Source organism: Lemur catta, chromosome 4 (genome assembly GCF_020740605.2).
Source record: "Lemur catta isolate mLemCat1 chromosome 4, mLemCat1.pri, whole genome shotgun sequence".
NCBI lineage: Eukaryota > Metazoa > Chordata > Mammalia > Primates > Lemuridae > Lemur > Lemur catta.
The window spans coordinates 27,055,575-27,079,002 of NC_059131.1; the positions used below are offsets into that span (position 1 = coordinate 27,055,575).

Consider the following 23,428-nt stretch of genomic DNA (forward strand, 5'->3'; position numbering starts at 1 on the left):
TATAAATCATAGAGAACTAGAACTAGGCAGTGGCTTAGAAGGGTTTCAACAAAGTATAAAAAGATGTACTGAGAGAGAGAGAGAAAAAGGGAGAGATGGAGACAGTATCATTGCTAATGCATGATGCAGTCTACCCTAAAGTGGGAAATGATGGGAAAAGCCTGGGAGGTACCAAGAAAAGCAAAAAATAGCCAAAGCAGAAATAAACATACTTTATAAATAGATGAATGAAAAGAGGTTATGAGTGTCCATGCGTATGTGCAAAAAATAAGATTAGAAGACAATCTGGCAATTCCTTAAAAAGTTAAACAGAATTACTATTTGAGCTAGCAAATTTTAATCCGAGGTATATACAGGTGACAAATATCATTAACAGTTACATATTTTGTAATGTTCATTTTCAAACATTCAAAAGTGACTTGCTTTTGATGATATAATCCGTGTTACATTGTCTGGTAAAACCTGGTGTCTAAAATTTGCTTAACATTCATTTCATGAATTATCTATTTCATGTGGTAAAATTCCTACTGCATGAGAAACTGGCATAACTAAAATTATGACTAATTCAGGCCTGTCTGCCCTACAGCAAGCACTTAGCTTGATGCCTTATACACAGTAGGCATTCAATAAATATTTGATGAATGAAACTAACCATCATAGCCAGAACTTGAGGCTCTGTAATTACAAAACATAACTGAGGCCAAATATTAGCCATTAAAAGAAAAAAAAGCAGAACATTATACCACATTTGAAACATTTTAATAGACCTTTAAATGAGAATTCTAATTCAGTTAACAACTAAATTACACACAAGCATAATTTAGTAATTTAATATGAAAGTTAAAAGATCTGTCAGAAAGATAAGAACATTTTGGGAAATGCTTAGAAAATGTTGTAATTTTATTCATAGTATATACATCACAAAACAGATACTTTCCATTATTTTGGTTACTTCAAAATTTAAAATCTGCTTGTTTTTCAATTGAATTTTTTCATGACAGATGCTGAATTCTGACTTATTTTTTTCCCTGACAATATCAACAGGCTGCCTGATTACATGATACAATTATGTTTTTAGCATTTAAATTTAAAAGACTATGGCTCAGTGCTTAAAAAATAAATTAATTAATAAAAGGGAAACATTATTAGGGGAAAAATAAAAACAAATTCATCACATGATAAAAAAATCACTCCTTAAAAATCAGTAAGTGGCGTGAACATTATTTCACTTAAACTACTTGGAAGCACTGTAACACCAATATACAAATAAAACAGAATCCATAGCCTGGAATGATACAGTGGCTTTCACTAATTAGGAGCTAGCTGACAACATAAATAAAAATGAATGGAAGAAAAAATTAAAAGAAACTTGTTTTTAGTTTAATTGTTGGTGCAGAATGTATGGTAGGGGCTGGCTGCCTGGCAGCTGCTTTAGCTTTGCTAGCTTGGCTTGCTCGAACAGCAGTTTCTAGGCGTATTTTCAACTCAGGAGCAGCCCCCATTACTGTCTTGAAAGCATGTGGATATAAAGGTCCAATATGCATTAAATTCTGGAGTGCAAACTCATGAAGATCTTTGGAAGCTGAACTTGCTGAGGCAAAAGAATTTTCATCCAGCAGGTAAGAGATCAAAGTGGGAACTAAGAGAGCAAGTAACTGGACTCCTGCAAATAACAAAGATAAAATACAAAAAATGATCATGAACTTAAAGATTACAATAAACTTTAATTTAAAAACTAGACAACTACCACAGAAGGCTGAATTATAAGAAAATATAAGTAAACATGCACAATCTATTTTAGAACTCAATGATAACTCATAATTAATATTAATTATCTACTAAATGCTCAAGCTATGTTAGGGCTGGAAACCAGCTTTAAGATTGTATATTTTACATTTACATTAATTTGTTTAGTTAAAAAAAAACTAGCTAGAAGTTTAGAAAAGAATAAAATGCTTTACAATTGCCATCTAGTACAAGGTATTTTGAGAGGAAGATTATGACATTTTTAAGGACATGCTAGAATCAGGAGATTAGAGTAGGCACCAGAAACCTGAACAGCATACATTTACCATTATTTAACTAAAACTAGGTATTTCTTTCTTTTTAAAATAAAAATACAACTCTTGTCACATTTCATCATCGCCCAAAACCCACAGTGAGGGAAAATTTTTCAAAAATAATGGAATTACATAAACATTAGGCTTAAAAAACAAGAACTCATGTCTGGCTGATACAAATTTCAAGCACTTAAAAAAATATTTATTTGGAGGCTTACTCTCCTTTTGCTAGTCTGTCTTTCCATATTAACTCCACCCTGGCATATAAATTTCATTAAAGGTGGTATTTTTCTAAACAATTAACCTTTATATGTAATCATGTGTGTACAAAAGCTCTTATAATCACATAGAAAATAATGCTTTTCCACCTTAGTTTATGTTAATTTTTGTAGGATGACAATTGACAGGAATAAAGCCAAGGGTGTAAGGGAACAGGAAGCAGTTGATACAGAATGTGGGACATAACACTCATGGCACCAAAGACATAGAATAATCAGTGAAGCCTTTCCAGAACCCCAATCCCACCCTGGACCTTACTTCCCATTCTCTTTCCCTGCTGTATTTTTTTCTCCATAGCACCTATCAATTTCTGCATCTCACTATTATATCTACATCTAAAATAGGTATAGTTATGTCCATTTTCATCACTATATAAAACTGTACATAGGTATGTCTACATGTACATATATCTCTGATAAAACAGATAGGTATATCTATGGGGGGCGGTTACTGTCAGTGTTTTCCTACCAGAATGTAAGCTCTATGAAAGCAGGGACCTTTGTGTTTTATTTCATGCTGAATTTTCAATGCCTGGAACATTACCTGGTACATAGTAGGTACTCAATAACTATTTTTTGAGTGAAAACAAATACTTTCTCTCTCTCTCTTTCCCTTGGAAACTACCGAGAAGTTTTCGAGCAATTGGATTTTTTTTTCATATTAAATTTTCAGAAAAAAAGAAGGTAACAGGCAGATATTTTAAAAGTTCCAGGAAAATCCTCCAACCTACTTAATTTAGTTCAATTTATCTCACATAGAATGATAATAGTATTATATAATAAGAACTGACTTTTATAATAAAAATAGAGAATTATCAAATAAGTATAAAATTAGCTTCAGCATATTGGCTAACTAAAGCAGAAGAATTTTCAATAGCAGGTTAAAAATTAAGGTTTTGGTTTTAAGAGTTTCAAAATACAATTAATTGGAAAAATAATAATATAAGTTATTAAACACATTGACTGTCACACTAGAAAAAAAAATTTTCCTTGGTGCCACGGTGTTTTATTAAAACGAAACGATCCTTTCTAATTTGTTATTTTTTATTGTTTTCTGTGTGTGAGTTATATGCAATGCAATCCACGTTTTTAGAATTAAATTGTTAATATTAATTGTAACAATAAGAATATCAAGCCCAGGCACAGTGGCTCACGCCTGTAATCCTAGCACTCTGGGAGGCCAAGGTGAGGTGGGAGGATCACTCGAGGTCAGGAGTTCGAGACCAGCCTGAGCAAGAGCAAGACCCCGGTCTCTACTAAAAAATAGAAAGAAATTATCTGGACAGCTAAAAATATATATAGAAAAAAATTAGCTGGGCATGGTGGCACATGCCTGTAGTCCCAGCTACTCAGGAGGCTGAGGCAGGATTGCTTGAGCCCAAGAGTTTGGGGTTGCTGTGAGCTAGGCTGATCCCACGGCACTCTAGCCCGGGCCATAGAGTGAGACTCTGTCTCAAAAAAAAAAAAAAAAAAAAAAAAATCTCTACCACCTTTCCCCAATTTCCTATGAAATATTTTTTAAGAGAAAAGGAAAAAAATTTATGATAGAAAAAAATTGGCATTATTTTTATATGGAGCGCAATCTGGTAATATATATTAAAAGTCTTAAAATGTGCATTCCCTTTACCCTACTATTTTCACTTTTAGGAATTTATCTGATAGAAATAATAAAAAATACATGCAAAGAAAATCTGTATAAAAATGTTTATCTCATTTATGATCTTGAAAAAGTTTAATGTTCAACCATAAGAGTTTAAAAAATACAGTCTTTCTACAACAATTAAAAATCATTTTATTTTTTAAGAGATACTGTCTCATTCTGTTGCCTACGCTGGAGTACAGTGGCAGGATTGTAGCTCACAGCAACCTCAAACTCCTGGGCTCAAGTGATCCTCCTGCCTCAGCCTCCCAAGTGGCTGGGACTACAGGTGCCCACCATCAAGACTGGCTAATTTTTTTTTAATTTTTTCTTGAGACAAGGCCAAGCTTGCTATGTTGCTCAGGATCACACCTACGCTGCTATGTTGCTCATAATCGCTGCCACACCCGGCCTGTTGTAAAGCTTTTATACCTCTATTATGAAGACTAAGATGTGTTATTTTAAAAACCTATTAAACATCTATATTTTTCCCAGTTCTTAAAGAATATATATAAAACTAGAAAATTTTTAAAAAATCAGTGTGTTTAAATGCCACCAGAAATTCATTTGAACTTCCTGTTCATAAAAAATAAATATAAATCAACTCAAAACATTATGTTGATCTGGCATGGTGACTCACACCTGTAATCCTAGCACTTTGGGAGGCCAAGGCAGGAGGATGGCTAGAGGTCGGGAGTTTGACACCAGCCTGAGCAAGAGCAAGACTTCATCTCTACAAAAAAATGGAAAAATTAGCCAGGCGTGGTTGGTATGCGCCTATAGTCCCACCTTCTCAGGAGGCTGAAGTGGGAGGATCACTTGAGCCCAGGAGTTTGAGGTTGCAATGAGTTATGATGAACCCACTGCACTCTAGCCTGGGCAACAAAGTGAGACCCTGTCTTAAAAGAAAAAAAAAATTATGTTAGTAATATGAGCAAATACCTTTTGCATTTAGATAGTAACTGTTCCTTAGTAAACTTATTATTGCACAGGTCTGTGTCTAATATCAAATAAGATTTAGAGATATATAGATCTTTACTTTACAACAGTGGCTTTTTATAGGAACATACTTACTGTTTTGTTCTTCACCAAGAGCAACCAATGTTTCAAGAACTTTGATTCCTTCTTGAACAGCTAAAAGTTCTGTGTTATTGGCTGGTCTGTTTCTTTCAACAGCTTTTAACTTTTCAACCACTATTGGAGCTAATGAATGGATATAAGGAGTTGAAAGGGCACGATTGGAATGTTGGAAGACTGAGAGGAGAAGCTGGTAACATTTGGCTTGAACCTATATAAAAAGATCATTTTATCAATAAACATGTACGATAGTTCTTATTTGTTCTACTATCACATTTTGTCTTAATATGTACTGAAAAGCAGTGATATTACAGGATGAAAATGAAAATGCCATTTCCACTCAGAGAAATAGAGGAGAATAATAGAATTTTCAATAAGGTAACTAAATAAAATTGAAGAGAAAGTAATAAAAGAGTTCCTTATGTTAATTACCAAATCACCATGCTTACATAATTTTTACATTTCTAGGGTGTGAAAAGCTAGAAAACAGGAATTCCAATTTCTGCTTTTAATTCTTCATTTAATGTACAATTGTCCCTCCCATTTTAACCTAATGTATTTATTAGCAAGGAATGCTAATATTTGAATGATCTGAAACAAAGCTATAATATATTCCTTAGATACCTAAAACCCATTTGATTCCCTAGAAATGACTGCTTATGTCAATTATAAGTTTTCTAGGCCTAGAAAATAAAGTGTCACTGACTCCACTTTAGATTAGAAAGACTTCATATTAATAATTCAAAAAAAAAAAAAAAAAGGGAAGAAGAGAGGGAGCGAAAACCCATCAATATATGGGACAAAAAGCAGAATAAACTGTTTTAGTGCTTTGGTAGAGCACAAGTGGCCAAACCTCATGGGACATCAAAAACACTTGGAGAAACATTTTAAACACACAATTCTCAAGCCACAAATGTGGAGACTCTGATTCAGAAAGATAGTGGCAGAGTACAAGAATGTTTCTAAACTGCTTTTTTTTTTCCTGATGTGTAGCAGGTTTGAGAATCATTAGTTTAGATTTTGACATCATAAAATAATAAACTTATTTTCTAGACAACTAGAGTTTCTAATACGTTCACTAACGTGTAATAATATAAACTTATCCTTTAATGTCCTGGTGTTATTTAAATAAACACTGGAAAACATAATCACGGACTCCTGTAAAGTATCTACCAATATGTCCCACGGTTAAGCAAATATTTCAGATATAGGAGAATTTCTGCATATGTGAATAAACATATACATGTGTCTCTCCTAGTGCTTAAACTCAGTAATCTTTTCCAGTTTTTTCCATTTAAAAGTCATATTGCAAAAACTTAGCTTTTCATTATAAGTATCACATATTTTAATGCATCAATCTGAAATTTTCTTGGTAAAGTGTAATGTTTATGTTTAATAGTTTTAAATGTAACTTACCCACGGGTCACATGAATTTAACGCATTTTTAAATCTGTTCATGCAGCCATTCTGTAATGACTGGACTCCTATTATTTCACTACTAGCAGACCACAGGAAGAGTGCAATTGCTGTTAGCATGCTTACTTCATCAGGTGTAGGCACAGAGTCTTCTGAAAATGAAAAATGAAAGCAATAGGTGGTTTCCAAAATGTTTTGGAATTTTGATCTTAAACAACTCTCTCTCTGCCCCTAACATTTATAGCAGTGTGGGCCTCAATCTAATATAATCCACAAATAACTGTATGAAGTCAAATATATAAAGTTAAATGATTATATGATATTCTAATTAATTTAATAACTCAGAGTAGACTTTCTTAGTGATATCACCTTTCAACTTAGTAAATATGAAAACTTGTAAATTCCACACAACCATAAAAAAAAATCTTGCACAATTTCCTGAAGACAACATTCTTACAATTTTAAGGAATTTCTTGCTATTACAATCATTTATTTAGAAATATATACAACTCTAACCTAACAAATATTGTGATTACCATTTCTCCAATAACTGAATTTATCGACACTTTCTGTGCGAATTTGGGCTGACTTGGCAACTATAAATACCCAATGATAACTAGTACTTTATTAGAATTATGAACATATATGATATGTTAACATTATCTCATGATGAGAATACCAGCTTTTATAAAATAGAATGGGCTAAGAACAACAGTTTAGAAAAAGTCCATTAACTTAACATAAAGGAAAAAAAGTTGAGAAAAAAGAAATTTAAAATTTGAAGGATTTAACCAAGTTATAAAAATCTGAGTTATAAATGTTAAAAACCACAGAACTCCACAGTCGGAATGTTATTCTAGGTGGAATAAGAATAATCTCTAATTCAGGGCTGGTGATATTACAAGCAATTTTTTTGTCAGAAAATTATTATTTTATTTTTAAATTGTGACTTTAAGAAGACTGGACATCCACGCTGGGTGCAGCAGCTCACACCTATAATCCTAGCACTTTAGGAGGCTGAGGTGAGAGAATTCCTTGAGGTCAGCAGTTTGAGACCAGCCTGGGCAACACAGTGAGACACCATCTACCAAAAGATTGGATATCTAAATATGATTCTCTACTAAAAAGACCCAGGGCCTTTTGGAGAATGATTCTAGAACAGAAACAGGGAAAATACAAGATAAGTCTGCTACACCTGGGTGCCAGAAAGTAAGGAAGTGCTCAAGAAATAATAGGGACATGTCAAAGTAACAGTAATAGACCCATTGAATTAAAGAAAGAATCATGAATCTGTACTGATAGTAATAAATAAATATATAGTGAAAGGAAGGCAAAGAGAAAGCTCTTCCTTTCAGTAGAATGCCAGCTAATAAATGTAAAAGAAATAAAAAATATAGATTAGAAAATTATCATTTTGCAACCATAAATGATTTAGGCACAATGGACACCAAAACCACCATGTGAAAGTTTGATGGGGAAGAAGACAATTGAGATAGCCTTACAGTATCTCCCCACAGATTACTTATTAATTATGAAATGGAAAAATGGCAATTTTATAGAGGAGGAACATGGCAAATATCATCTTATTAAGGTTATTAAAGTCAAGATTCCCAACAATGGGACAAAGAAACATTATATGTCTCCTCATATGATGTACTGAGAAAGACACATTACTTATATGGTATTCCTGCTAAAAATGCATAAATTGAATCTAATCAGTTTTACTGAGGAAAAAAATCAGCCAACTCTAAATTGAGAAAAATGCTACATAATAGAGAGCCTGTACTCTTCAAAAACATTAATGTCATGAAAGATAAAGGCTGAGGAATTGCCCCAGATTAAAAGAGACTAAAGCAATATGATGAGTAAATAAAAACAAGAGTGGTATGAAGGTCATTAGTAGGACAACTGGTGAAATTTGCATATGAACAATAATAGCATTGTATCAATGTTAAATTGCCTAAATTTGATAATTCTTCTGTGGTTATGTAAGGGAATATCCTAGACATGAAGTATTCAGGAGTAAAGAGTCATGATGACTTCAACATATCCTCAAATAGTTTAACAAAATTAGTAAGATAATATTAACAATAATGGTATGTGGATTATAGAGAGAGTAAAAACCCATATGTGGCAAAATGTCAACAACCAGTGAATCTAGGAGAATGGTACGTTGGAATTCACTGTGCTATTCTTGCAACTTTTTTTTTTGGAAACAGTCTTATTCTACCGTGCAGGCTATAGTGCAGTGGTATGATCATAGCTCACTGCAACCTCAAAGCAATCCTCCTGCCTCAGCCTCCCAGGTAGCTGGAACTATAGGCACGCGCCACCATACCCAGCTAATTTTTCTATTTTTTTGTAGAGATGGGGTCTCACTATGTTGCTCAGGCTAGTCTTGAACTCCTGGCCTCAAGCGGTCCTCCTGCCTCGGCCTCCAAAAGTGCTAGGATTACAGCCATGAGCCACAATGCCCATAAAGGAAAACAAGTTGAGAAAAAAGAAATTTAAAATTTGAAGGATTTAACAAAGTTATAAAAACCTGAGTTATAAATGTTAAGAACCACAGAACTTCACAGTAGTAATGTTATTCTAGGTGGAATAAGAACTATCTCTAATTTAGAGTTTGTGATACTACAAGCAATTTTTTGCCAGAAAATTATTATATTTTTAAATTGAGACTTTAAGAAGATTGGACATCCAGGCTGGGTGCAGCAGCTCACACCTATAATCCCACCACACCCAGCCTAATTTCTGGGTTTTGGTTTAAGTTCTTCTGGTCTGGGTTACTCTTTATATAGTTGCTTATAAACAGAAATTTAATAGACATAATGGATATACAATCCAAATGAATATACTAACATGTAGGCCGGGTGCGGTGGCTCAAGCCTGTCATCCTAGCACTCTGGGAGGCTGAGGTGGGAGGATCGCTTGAGGTCAGGAGTTCAAGAGCAGCCTGAGCAAGAGCAAGACACCATTTCTACTAAAAATAGAAAAGTCAGCCAACTTGGTAGCACATTCCTGTAATCCCAGCTACTTGGGAGGTTGAGGCAGGAGAATCACTTGAGCCCAGGAGTTTGATGTTGCTGTGACACCACAGCACTGTAGCCCAGGTGACAGAGAGAGACTCCGTCTCAAAAAAAAAAAAAACTAAAATGTATTTTATAATTTTTCCCACTGCCAGTTATATTTTTCCCACATTTTCATTACCGTAAAATAGATTTAATAGGTAATAAATAACCTCGAACATAATTTTTTGATCAGAAAGGTCAAAGAGTATGCAATCTTAAAGGCTCTTTGTACATGCTACAGAATTAATTCTCTGAAAGTTTAAACCATTTTAAACTACTTTCAGCAAAGTATGAAAATGTTCTCCGGGTACCAATTCCAGCTGTACATAGTCAAAAAAAATCAGTTTTGCAAGTAAAAATTTATATTACTCTGTTTTTGTTTATATTTATTTACTTACTAATGTGGCTGATTTTCTTTATATGCTTGGTGGCCATTTCTATTTCCTTTTTTACTAACTTGTGTTCTTTCTTTCTTCTTTCATCTCTTGGGTATTAAGTGAATTTCTTCTAAGGCCTCTTTGTATATTGATGGTAGCAACACTGACATAAATATTTTTGTCAGTTTTTCAGCTCTTTTTTCAGCTACCATTTAATGTAAAATATTTGGATGGGTAGAAGTTAATTTCTGTATAGACTAATACATTGATATTTTTCTCTGCAATATTGTTCACTGACTTACAGTTAGTCCTTTGCCATTCTGACATAAAAGATTCACCTACATTTTGTTTTACAATTTTTAAAATTTTGCATTGTCATTTTAATTTATCTGGTGTTTTTTGTGATTCGTGATATAAGGGGAGAGCCTAACTGCAATTTATTTCTCAAATAGCTAACTGACACAAACCATTTAAAAGGATAATGAATGTGCCTTTACTGTGTCACATTCTCATGTAGATAATTGTCTGTTTCAGAACAATCTGTTCTCTTTGACTGCCCCATCCACTGATTCTTGGGCCCACTCCACAGTTTTAGATAGTGTGGAAATTTGTTAACAGGAGAGATGACAAATCTTTCCTTACTATTCTTGTTTTCAGTTCTTTTACATTTTCTTTACAATAGAAATAAAACTTGAGGCCGGGCACGGTGGCTCACGCCTGTAATCCTAGCACTCTGGGAGGCCGAAGCGGGTGGATTGCTCAAGGTCAGGAGTTCGAGACCAGCCTGAGCAAGAGCGAGACTCCGTCTCTACTAAAAAAAAAATAGAAAGAAATTATCTGGCCAACTAAAATATATATATATATATAAAAAAAATTAGCCGGGCATGGTGGCGCATGTCTGTAGTCCCAGCTACTCGGGAGGCTGAGGCCAGGAGTTTGAGGTTGCTGTGAGCTAGGCTGACGCCACGACACTCACTCTTAGCCAGGGCAACAGAGCTAGACTCTGTCTCAAAAAAAAAAAAAAAGAAAGAAATCAAACAGAAGAAAAATGGAGAAAAATGTGAATATTTCCCCCCAAATTAAACACAAACATAAAAAATGCTTATACTCACTAGGAAAATGAAACGTGAAGAGTAAAACATTAAGATAGTATATTTTACCTATCATATAACAAAATCTAAAAGTCTGACAATATTGGTGAGGATGTGGAGAAATAGAAATTATCATACACTGCTGAGGGCAGTGTTATTCATATGGCTATGGTGGAGGGCAATTTGGCAATGTCTGATAATAATTTTATTTTATTATTATTAATTTTATGAATGAGAAATATTAAAAATATCCATTGATGGAGAAATGAATAATAATTGATAAATACATATGACAGAAAACTGTACAGGAGTTAAAAGAATGAATGAGAGTTTTACATATTCACATTAATGGACCTAAAAATAATTTACTGTTGAGTGAGAGAATAAAGGTATACTGAGATGATATTACTTATGTAAATTTTAAAATACAAACAAATACTATATATTGTTCATAGTTATCTCACTATATAATGCATACACATATTAACATGTAAGTATAATAAATGATATATGTTAATATAGAAAATATACTTATTTATGTAGATATTTTTAGAGTAAAATATATTAATATCAACATTGTGGTTCCATGTGGGAGTATGTTCGGGTAGTGACAGGTATTTCAATTTTCTCTCCTACCTTATTACTTTAATTGTAAAAAACAACTTGAAGCAAACATAAAAATATTAATACATGTCAATGCTGCTGGGCATATAGTCTTTTTTTTTTGAAAATCTCCTAAAATGTATGTAAACACTAAGATAAGGGCATTTAGAGTCAACAATCCAGAAAGGGGTACTGAACTTCACACCTGAAGGTTAATACCCCTTCACAACTACAACACCTCTCTGAGTTGATGATTCAGTGCTATGCAGCAGTTTTCTGACAAGCTTATTCACTTAATGAATTAAATAGGAAACAGATTAAAAATTCTTAAACTCTGATAGGTTACCTGGTTGAGAATATTCCAGGATGCATGCAAGAGTGCTACGAATTAGAGCTGTCCATTGTTTTTGAGTTTCCTCAGTTTTGGCCATTGAAAGTGTCACGATACTTTTAATCCCTTGAAGAGCTGCACTGACTGGTGGAGGAACCTGATTATCTGCAGACTTTATTGCTGTGTCTTTCAATATTCTTGCAATTAAGAAGAGAATCGTGGGCAGGATTGTCATACATCCTGAGATAAAAACAAATCAGATTACTTCATAATTATTTCAGTTCCGATATTATAGTTGTTTCCACTGCTTACATTTTTTGCAATTTATTGTGGCTTAATATTGTTTCTTTGTTTTTATACAAAATTCACTGCATTGCTATTACTATAATTCAATGTTTGAAAAAGAAAATAAGAAAGTGCCAGGTTATTTCAAAGAAGACAGAATTGGTATTTTCTTTTTTTCCCAACTAGCCCTGTTTTTATTACTTCCAATATTTTGCCTATTTAATATTTCATGCCCTTCATAATGAAAATGAGAAAGGAAGATAGAAAAACAGAAGGAAAACTCTACCACATACTTGGAGAAGCATCTAAGTAATTCCATGAATCTTACAGCAATTCTAAGACATGTAATCAACACTCAGTGTACCAAAGTCAACCTAATCAAGCCAGGAAAATAAAAACTACTGGGGTAAAGAAACAAGAAATGAAAAAACCCTAGAATTTTGAGCTGAAACCTTTAAGGTCATCAAATTCAACCTCCCACTTAAGGAAGGAGTCCCTTCACCACTCTCACATAAAGCCATTGCAGCATCTGCCTGAAGACTCCAATAATTTACATATGTAAGAAAACTCTAAGAGCTAGAAAGGTCTTCCTTGTGTTGAGATGAAATTTTCCTATATATTTACTGACACTATTTTTACCTTCCAGATAAAACAGAGGGAAAGTCTACATTAACGTCCATTAGTTCTTCAATATTTGCAGACAGCTATTATCTTTTTTAGCCATAATTTCTTGAAGTGTTTCATTGAGTTGGCTGTCACTCTTCTGACATTTATTAATGTTTTTCAGTGTTACTCAAGAGTAGCAACCAGATCAGAAAATAAAGTGTTCAGTAACTCCACCTTATGTCTATCTGCTGACATTCAATGTCTTTCTCCAATCTGTAGTTCCACCTCTTGTTTGAAACATATCTGAAAAGAGCATCTTAAGTTTGTAATTTTTTTAATCTTTATAGGTTCCTAAAGGTAAATAAAACCTTAAAAAAGACCAATTTCTCATTTTACACTTGAGATTTAAGAGGGAAATAAGTTATAACAGTGCTTACAATCAAAGGCAAGCTCGTCTTTCTCTACTGTAATATATAACATATTTCCAAATACTTATCAATACTATACCAGCAGGTGAACACAGGGATGGTAAATCAGAGAGTATGGTAACTGTGGCCGCCACCAAACGAGCACTTTCTTCTGACAGTCGAGTTTTAGTGGCTATGTGACTTGGAGAGTCTGACATCTTGGTACTGAGATGTGGCATATGCCGTACTAAAATGAACATCAACAGCTCCATAGTTGCAAATACAAGCGATTTTCCAGGAATGAGACCACCGCTGTCACCTCCTTCTCCTAATACAGTAGTACAGGACTCTTTTTCCATGTCATCTTCATCTTAGGTAAAAGATAATTTGGTGAAATCTCCAGCAAAAAAGTAACAAATGGTATATAAAACAATATAACAAGTATATTTAAGAAATTATTTCAAAAGGATTTACAAGCAAATGTCTAGCTGATGCCACACATGTCTATCTCAGTATAATTCTCTGCCTTCCTAAAATTCTGCGCACTGACCTCTCCTTAAAAGTACATGTAAAATCCTTATTAGGTATTTTTATTAGCTATCTCTTTCATAATAGGAATAATACAAATGCTAGGTTGAATCAGATGAAACTGACACTTTTCAAGGTGAAAAACAGTCAAATATCAGCAATTTCATTTGGTCTTTTCTTTCTTTTTTTTTGGTGACAGAGTCTCGCTCTATTGCCCAGGCTAGAGTGCTGTGGCGTTAGCCTAGCTCACAGCAACCTCAAACTCCTGGGCTCAAGTGATCCTCCTGCCTCAGCTCCCAAGGAGCTGGGACTACAGGCGAACACCACCAAGCCTGGCTAATTTTTTCTATTTTTAATAGAGACATGGTCTCCTTCTTGCTTAGGCTGGTCTCTAATACCTGACCTCAAGTGCTCCTCCCGCCTTGGCCTCCCAGAGTGCTAGGATTACAGCTGTGAGCCACTGCACCCAGCCTCATTTGGTCTTTTCTAATGAAAATAAAATCAATTTCAATCTTCTAAATGTATGATTAGTTTTTTATTAAAAACTTAATAAATATTTTAAAAATTAGAGTACAAGTAAAATTCACTTTGAGTTAGTAAAATTTGTGGTACTTACTTAGAGTGTTTCTTTTTTCTTGCAAATAATCCTGAGCAGCTCTTACTATCTGTTGTACAACACCAGTAACCAACAGCTGAACGGATGATGGATTCCAGGTCAACAGGAGGCGGTGCAAAACGCTCAGCAACTCAACACCGATCAGCTATTATAAATAAATACAAATAAATTTAATTATTTTAATTTCAAAAGATAAATTTGTATTATTAAAATGAGAAAATACACATGTAAAAATATAGAAATTTGGCAATTAAAATTAATATATAGGACTATGTAACAAATAACATTATAACAATCTTGAGAAATGGTCACATTTTATCCCAATGTATTTTCAAGCAACAAAGGACTTTATTATTTACATATTTAATCAAGCATTATATTGGATGATCATTCTCCTACTGGAAAGAAATACTCAGGCTAAACAGTATTGCTGGGGTCCAGTGCCACTACAATTCATAATTTGCAACCTAAGCTGAATATCAAGAGTTTTGTACTAGAGATTGTAGATTTCTAGTGAGTCTCTTTCCTATTCACCTCAGCAACTTTCACCACCTACTGTAAGCCTCTTACCATATTCCACATCAAATCCATCCAATGAACCTAGGTCAAATTTCAAAGGGGGGGAAAAACTCAACTACAACCAAAGCCATCTTTACCTCTTCCATTAAGATCAAGCTTTCAGCCTCTTATCTGAGGCTGGTTAATCTTTCCTCATGGGCTCCCTATCCCATCATATTTGAATTTCCAGGGATGCTTCAAGGACCTCAATCATATCTCATATTCCTTCAGCCTCTCTATCTAGTTAGGCTACTCTCCTCAGTATAAGGAAAATGCTCAAAAGTCTTTCTTACCTAATGTCTCCCCTATGCTCCCAAAAGCCTCTGAGATGCTTTTATCTACCCCCACGTCCTCTATCTGTCCTGCTCCTTCCTTTCCCAGCCTAGATACTTCCACTTCCTTTAGCCTCTCATTGACTCTTTGATATTCTACAATCTGGCTTCTGCCTAGAAAATCCTCTGGGGCGGGGGTGGTCACCCATAACCTTCTGCGATTCTTTTTCTGTCCTTATTTATTGGACAGAAATACTATTTCTTTTGATACTGCTGTCTACCCTTCTTGAAACTCTTCCCTCCCTTCTCACTGGTAACTCTGATCTCTTTTGGTTCTTCTACGTGTCTAGCAGTCTCCACTGCTGATTTATTTCCCTCCTCTCAATCCTTAAATGCTACTTATCCCCAAGGATCCAATCTTGGTCCTCTTTTCTTCCTCCTTTATTCAGTTTCCTAGGCTACTGTACTCATTATTTCTCTGGAATTATGAAAAGGGCCTCATAACTGGCCTCCCTGCCTCCCTTCTCATGTCTTACAAACCAACCTATACAAGGTTGATAGAGTGATCCTTCTGAAATATAAAGTTAATCATATCATTCCACTATTGAAACTTTTTTTTTGAGACAAGGTCTTGCTCTGTCATCCCATCCAAGGTGCAGTGGCGTCATCACAGTTCACTGCAACCTCAAATTGCTGGGCTCAAGTGATCCTCCTGCTTCAGCCTCCCAAGTAGTAGGGACTACAGGCACGTGCCACCATGCCTAGCTAATTTTTCTATTTTTTGTAGAGAAGGGGTTTTGCTTTTGCTCAGGCTGGTCTCCAACTCCTGGCCTCAAGCAATCCTCCTGCCTCAGCCTCCCAAAGTGCTGGGATTACAGGTGTGAACTACCACACCCAGCCTATTTAAATATTTTTAATGATTTCCTATCACTTTCAGGATAGGGTTCAAACTCCTTTACATACCGTAAAGAAATCTTTATGATTTGATTTTTACTCACAGGAGCCATAGTAAATGACTGCAGTGCTCACAAACTCGCCATGCTCTCTCATGCCCTCCAGTCTTTGTATTTGCTGTTCTTTCTGAGAGGAAAACCCATCCCTCTTGTGCTGCCTCACAAATTCCTCTTTCAGATTTGATTCAACCATTGTCTACTCTGAGAATTCATCCTTTGCTTTCCTATCATAACGTCAGGTTCCTCCTCTCTAATCTAATTATACCCTTACACATAGTAACAGCACTTATCACACTGTACTTATTTCCTAATCCAGGTATGGTAAAACCTAGATATCTACAGCCTCAAACCATGCCTGAGATAGAACAGGCATAGAGTGAAAGTAGTTGGATGAATGAATACAATATGAGTCAGAATACTCTGACAATGTTAAAATTACAGGATCCAATTCAGAAAAAAAAAATGCATCCTCTTTTTGCAATTGTAAAGCAATTTTTATATAAACAAAATATTACTAAATCCAACAAATAATAGCTAGCTATGTGAGACAGTATGTTAAAACTCAAATAATTGAGTTTAAATATAGCAGCCCCCCTTCATTCACAGACCAAATCTTACGTTATTTGTAGTTTAGCTGCAGCACAGCTTCAGGCTATGAGGTTGGGATACAAAAAGACTTAATCAGTGAATGTTGTAACCACACAGCATATGATTTCTTTTGTTGTTGGTTAGCACCATGTGTAAAACTAATTTTGATAAAATAAAATGATATCAACTTTATCTGCTTGTGTTTTATGGAAAATTTCCACAAGTGAAACCAGGTGGTAGTGGTGATACCAAAAAAGATGGCTCGGCCGGGCACGGTGGCTCACACCTGTAATCAATCCTAGCACTCTGGGAGGCTGAGGCGGGTGGATCCTTGAGGTCAGGAGTTCGAGCCCAGCCTGAGCAAGAGTGAGACCCCCGTCTCTACTAAAAATAGAAAGAAATTATCTGGCCAACTAAAATTATATATAGCCGGGCATGGTGGCGTATGCCTGTAGTCCCAGCTACTCGGGAGGCTGAAGCAGTAGGATCGCTCAAGCCCAGGAGTTTGAGATTGCTGTGAGCTAGGCTGACGCCACAGCACTCACTCTAGCCTGGGCAACAAAGCAAGATTCTGTCTCAAAAAAAAAAAAAAAAAAAAGAGATGGCTCTTATTATAAAAATAAAAGAATTCCTAATTTAAAAATTAAATAGGCCAGGCATGGTGGCTCATGATTATAATCCCAGCACTTTCAGAGGCTGAGGCAGGAAGATCTCTTGAGCCAGGAGCTCGAGACCAGCCTGGGCAACATAGAAAGACCCCATCTCTACAAAAAAAATTAAAAACTATCCAGGCACAGTCAGTGGCACGTGCCTATAGTCCTAGCTAATTGGGAAGCTAAGGCAGGAAGATTGCCTGAGACCAGGAGTTTGAAGTTACAATGAGCTATGACTGTGCCACTGCACTCTAGCCTGGGTGACAGAGCGAGACCCTATCTCTTAAAAAAAAAAAGAGAGAGAGAAAATAATGAAAAATCCATGGTAGCTTGGTTCTGTAACATGAATAAAGTCCCCTAAATATCCTATACAGAAATTAGAAAAAGTAACTCATTAAACTTTAGATGAGTATGTGAGATGGTATAGAAAAAAATTCATTAAGTAAGAGATAAAACTTTATCAAACATTTAAAAATGCCATGATTTATTTAACAGCCTTATAAGTTACTTTAGCCCTTTATTAGTAGAATCACTAGCTGAGTATCCCTTACATTTTTAGTTTCATTTGACTACTGATGAAGAAGTCAAAGAAGGTATAGTGACTATCTCTAGTCTAGCTCTGCCTGGTCATCCAAGATGCAGTACAGCCAAATCTTGAATACTTATTTTATATTAATTATTAACTAATATAATATAAAATATTTATTTTCTATGTGAAAAAAATTACCTTAAGCATACAATTATTTGTTATAGAAAAACACTGTACCTGATCTTCTGCAATATGGACTCGAGCATAAGGAGAATCTAGCAAGGTGTGTAAGGCTTGGAGGCATGCTGTAACATGTTCAATAGGCTCCTCCGGTCTAGGGGAACAAAGAAACTGTATACTCACACCTGAAATGTACAAAATAAACACATCGGTTTTTCAATATAAAACACTTTATGTTGCTTTAACACCATATTTTTTCCTGTATTTTTCTCCTTTTTTAAATAGATTACCTTAACATACATTCACTCATTCATTCATTCAGTTATTTAGAGATGAGGTCTTGCTATGTTGCTGGGCTCAAGTGATCCTCCTGCCTCAGCCGCTCAAATAGCTGGGATTAAAGGTACAAGCCACCATGCCTGGCTAACATATATTTATTAATGCCTTAAAGTAGAGTTCAAAATGGTTTCCAAGTTACGCAGGCAAACTCAACATAAGGTTGTAGCTTTGCAATTAGGTTACCATTCAAATTAGCTATGTGTCGAGACAGGAATTCCCATGTCATTAGGCTGATTATGAAGATATTCCATTTTTTATTTCTAGGACTTTTAAAAATAATACATTAAGAATAAATTATGAACATTATAAAATTATTTTTCATTAAATGGTTGCCAAACAAATTTTCATAATCAAAGGTTTTAAATGGCTATAGAGGTACAATACATACCACCAGTAAGAGTTGTTCTTAATTTGTATAAAGGTAAGGTCATTGTTTTGGAAGTTTTTCACATTTTCATTTATGAGATCTACTGATAAATTCTATATTTACACCTTATTGGCTGCATTCCTTTTTGCCCTCAAAAAATACAAGATGACTAAACGCTTCATTAGAATGTATAAATTCTTAAATTTTTTTTTGTTTTTTTTTTTTGAGACAGAGTCTTGCTCTGCTGCCCGGGCTAGAGTGAGTGCCGTGCCGTCAGCCTAGCTCACAGCAACCTCAAACTCCTGGGCTCAAGCAATCCTACTGCCTCAGCCTCCCAAGTAGCTGGGACTACAGGCATGCGCCACCATGCCCGGCTAACTTTTTTTTCTCTATATATTTTTAGATGGCCAGATAATTTCTTTCTATTTTTAGTAGAGACAGGGTCTCGCTCTTGTTCAGGCTGGTCTCGAACTCCTGACCTCGAGAGATCCACCCGCCTCGGCCTCCCAGAGTGCTAGGATTACAGGTGTGAGCCACCATACCCGGTCTAAATTCTTAAATGTTAAAAAAAAGTATCTACAAAGCAATTATAAATTAGGATTCATTTAAATTCGCTTAAACTTTTTGTCTTCATGGGATCATCTGTTAAGTGACAAGTAAAAAGAAAACCTATTGTTGCTCTGTAAGTGAAAATGAAAGCTGAAATTTTTAAGGAGTAGTTTTTAATAATTTAATATTTAGATTATAAATTAAATTGACAATTTATAAGGCAAGGTGAAAATCCTTTTATTTTTCCTTCTCTGAATTATGCTATACTGTACAAAACTTTTCCATAGGATAAAAATGAAAGATAAGAATTTTCAGAAGTGATACATCTTAAAATACATTAATACACACCTACCTAAAATCAGATGCATTCTGTCTTTGTTAATTTCTGGCAAAGACTTAGCACTACCCATTGCTCCTGATGCCTGGTTTAAATTGACAGGTGCAGAACGTTTTTGTAAGCCAGATATTGCTGCTGCTTCTGTGGACTCGGAACATGTAAATCCTGTGCTATTTAACCAAAGTGCCACCGCATGGAGAATTGGAGCCCAGGAATTACGATAGTGAAGTCTAGCTGTATCAATAGTCTCAGGAGTATAAAATGCTCCACCTATAAAACAATCAAATCAATTAACATTACCAGATTCTATTACAAGTGTTCACTCATTTATGAACGATTAACTTAAAAATACCTATTACATACAAAAGAACAATGTGGCCAAAGAGACTCTCTTCTATACAGAGCCACCAAAATTAGCCACTTTCCTATAGCTGATGAACTGGGATACCTGTCTTATCCTCACTGATGCTAGTTTTCCAGCCTGTCCTCTGCTACTGCTGATGCCACTAAGTATCCTTACCTTTTCCCACCCTGTTGTCACAGGATTTACCTCTTTACTGTTGCCAGTGGCTCTTAAAACCCTATCACTCTTTCTTTCTACTATAACCACGGAACTCTGTTTCTTCTTTCTGTTTTTCTCCTATTTTGCTATTCTTCCTCACCTCCTATTTCCACTACGAACACTGAGGACTTCCTCATCTCTCTCCCTGCTGTTACGATGGATTAAGGAAGGAAAAAAGGGGGAAACTCCATTATTGGTATCATTGATACATGAGGAGAGGAATGGGTTCTTTGAGTAGGAACTGATAATACAGTTTCTAAATATAAAAAAAATGTTCAAGATAATGTCTATATTGATTTCAATAGGAAAACTAAAGTACAAACAATTTGCAAAGGACTTTAGGAACACAATTCATTGGTAGATAAGGAATTTATATAAAAATACATACACTGACTGTACAGTAATATAGTTTATCATGGTTATGAATAATGACTTGTTATCCATAGTTATTTAGAGTATCCTAGCTCATAGAGCTATTATTATAAAACAAGGCTAACATGTTTGCTTCAGCTAACAAAAAAGCTTTATGTTATATCTTGAATCCACAAATTCAATCCGGAGAACATGGTCTAAATGAGACAATGCCAAGTTTAAGTCCACAGAAATTTAAGACGTTACTAGTGTTACTGTTGTTGCTAGCCTCTACCAAGTCCATTTTGTTTACTATTTTGAACTCCCTAAGAGCAAAATTCTGAATGCAATACTCACCATCTGGGGGGAGCTGACTAGCAAATTCAGCTGGTAAAGTCAAAAGCGCATAATCTTTTAATGCTGCCAACCACAGGCGGCTGAGTGTCGGCAATTCAGGTTGTACCAGTGTTATTAAACTATCTGGTGGTAGTTCATCTATTGTACCATAGTCGTCATCATCATCATCAGTATTTTTAATTGTTCTTTTTGGTTTTGACTCTGCTTCCTTTTTAATATTCATAGCAACCACATATACCTAATAAAATATTCAGGAGGAGAAAATAACAAGGCATAAGATTACAACTGAGATATTTTATGTTGTTATAATTATACAGTTGACATCAAAGGTAATTTGGTATAGATATTACAAAGGATACAACTTCATGATTTCCTAATAACCACAAAAGAATACTTCCACTTGCTTTGGAGACAATTTTTTTAAGAGGCAAAAAAATTTTAACTAATCCTCTAAAATGACCAAGTAAAATCTGAAAACAAGGAAGACAACAACTTCCTCACACACCAGTGGACAGCCAGCAGCCTTGAGGGCTGAAGAGAGAGAGCAATAATGGGCATCGCCATCATCTCACTGTTCTCTAAGTTGCCTTAGAACTTAAAACTAGAGGTCACATTTCTAACTATTAACTAAACCTTACTGGCCCTAATCAGCTTTTACAAAATTATTTATTTATTTTCTTTCTTCTCCCCACACCCGAGATGGGATCTCACTCTGTCACCCAGGCTGGAGTATAGTGGCCTGATCACAGCTCACTGCAACCTTGACCTCCTGGGCTCAAGCTATCCTCCTGCCTCAGCCTTCTGCATGGCTAGGATTACAGGAGAGCACACCACATCTGGCTAATTTTTCTTATTTTTTTTTTTAGAGACAGAGTATTGCCATGTTGCCCAGGTTTATTTCAAACTCCTAAGCTTTAGCAATCCTCCTGCCTCAGCCTCCTGAATTTCTGGGATTACAGGCATGAGCTATCATGCCTGGCTCTGGAAGCAATTTTTAAAACTTGATCTGACTATTCCACTCAGGGCATACTTCTTCAGTAGACTACTTTGAGTTTTTCTGGTTTCCCTTATTCTACTTTACAAAGCCTTCCTTTTGTATTTTTTTTTTTTTTTTTTTTTGCCATAGGGTATGACTTTCTGTTTCTGCCTTCATTTTCCTAGACCTATTAGACACAATCAGACAGCATTCAAATAAAAAGCCTGAGGGGGGGAAGTAGCCAGAGAAAGGATTTCCATAAATACCCTTCGAAACCCCTTCTCACATAGTCTTTAAATGATATTTAGCAATCTAACATTTACAACAGATAGCTGGGTCTATATAAAATAATTTGATAGTCACATATAGGATCTGTATTATTTCTCTCTACTTTGTGAACCAAAAGACATAACAACTTTCCTAAAACATAATTTTAAACATTCTTTGCTGAGTCATATTTGTTTTCCTTTGTTTTTGTATGTACATTTAGGCTTTGGCAACTGGCACGTACAAAGCTGAATAAGATATTAATGAGAAAGCAAAAAATAAAGGAATGAGAGCAAGAAATAAAAAAGTTGCACTAGATAAAAATCTTGAGAAAACTGTTTTCCCCCTACACAGTATTATTTCCATAACACCTAATGGGAAAGTCTAATTATGGTATCTGTATCGGTGCACTGCAAACTTCTTGATGGAAGGGACTGTGTCTTATCTGTATTCCTACACTGAGCCGACTTACAGCACAGAGAAGACATACAGTAATTGACTAAAATCTAAAATAAGTACTTTGGATCTAATGTTATAAAAATGTATCACAATAATATTTTCTAGTTGTTTTAAGCTTGTTTCCCCCCTTCCAAAATTTGTTATTATACTGACATTTAAAGAAAATGTCACCATAAGAACTATAAGTATATTCAACCATTCACTGATCAAATCTTTACTAGGTACCTTTTGCCTTTTACATTTGTTACTGTTCTAGGACCTGACGTAAGACAGACATATAATACATGGTTTTTGCTTTCTGTGAACTCACAGATTAATATAATGATAGGGGAGTTAAAAAGTGCTGAGAGAAGGAATTTTTAAAAAATTGTTTTTAATGATTTATCTTCCCTACTATACGCCACCCAGTGCCAAGGTAGTGTCTGACACCTAATGAACACTCGATGGTTTGTGCGATGAATGAGTAAATCCCAGGGAGCACCAAGGATAAACAGATCTTAACCTTGGGAGTAAGAGAAAGGGGGGGAAGTTTTTAAGGACAAAAGTTCACTTGCTCAGAAGCAAAGATGGAAAGGGAGATTACAGGCAGAAGGAATAGCAAGAATAAAAGCATAAAAACAGGAAATTGCATGGCATTTTGAGTAAACTACAAGTTTTTGGTATAGACTAAACATAGGCTATAAGGTGGAAATAGTTAAAGATTTTACTCTGTAGGCAATGGGGAAGGAGGGGTGTCACTGCAGGAT

At 35.1% G+C, this 23,428-nt stretch overlaps 1 protein-coding gene across 4 annotated transcripts in view; it reads right to left on the reverse strand.

Moving 5' to 3' along the window:
* Positions 1 to 742: 742 nt before the first annotated feature.
* Positions 743 to 23,428, reverse strand: part of HEATR5B (HEAT repeat containing 5B) — a 90,178-nt gene continuing 67,492 nt past the window's right edge. For 2 of the 4 annotated variants that reach the window (XM_045549394.1, XM_045549396.1), the window contains exons 28-36: positions 20,981 to 21,218; positions 19,726 to 19,980; positions 18,176 to 18,303; positions 14,386 to 14,530; positions 13,342 to 13,611; positions 11,959 to 12,183; positions 6,471 to 6,622; positions 5,052 to 5,265; positions 743 to 1,663 (exon numbers count right to left, since the gene is read on the reverse strand). In XM_045549394.1, the coding sequence (XP_045405350.1) occupies positions 1,359 to 1,663; positions 5,052 to 5,265; positions 6,471 to 6,622; positions 11,959 to 12,183; positions 13,342 to 13,611; positions 14,386 to 14,530; positions 18,176 to 18,303; positions 19,726 to 19,980; positions 20,981 to 21,218 (1,932 nt within the window). In that variant the 3' untranslated portion in view covers positions 743 to 1,358. Of the gene's footprint in view, positions 1,664 to 5,051; positions 5,266 to 6,470; positions 6,623 to 11,958; positions 12,184 to 13,341; positions 13,612 to 14,385; positions 14,531 to 18,175; positions 18,304 to 19,721; positions 19,981 to 20,980; positions 21,219 to 23,428 lie in introns of all 4 variants that reach the window. The other 2 variants (XM_045549395.1, XM_045549397.1) reach the window with 2 other exon arrangements.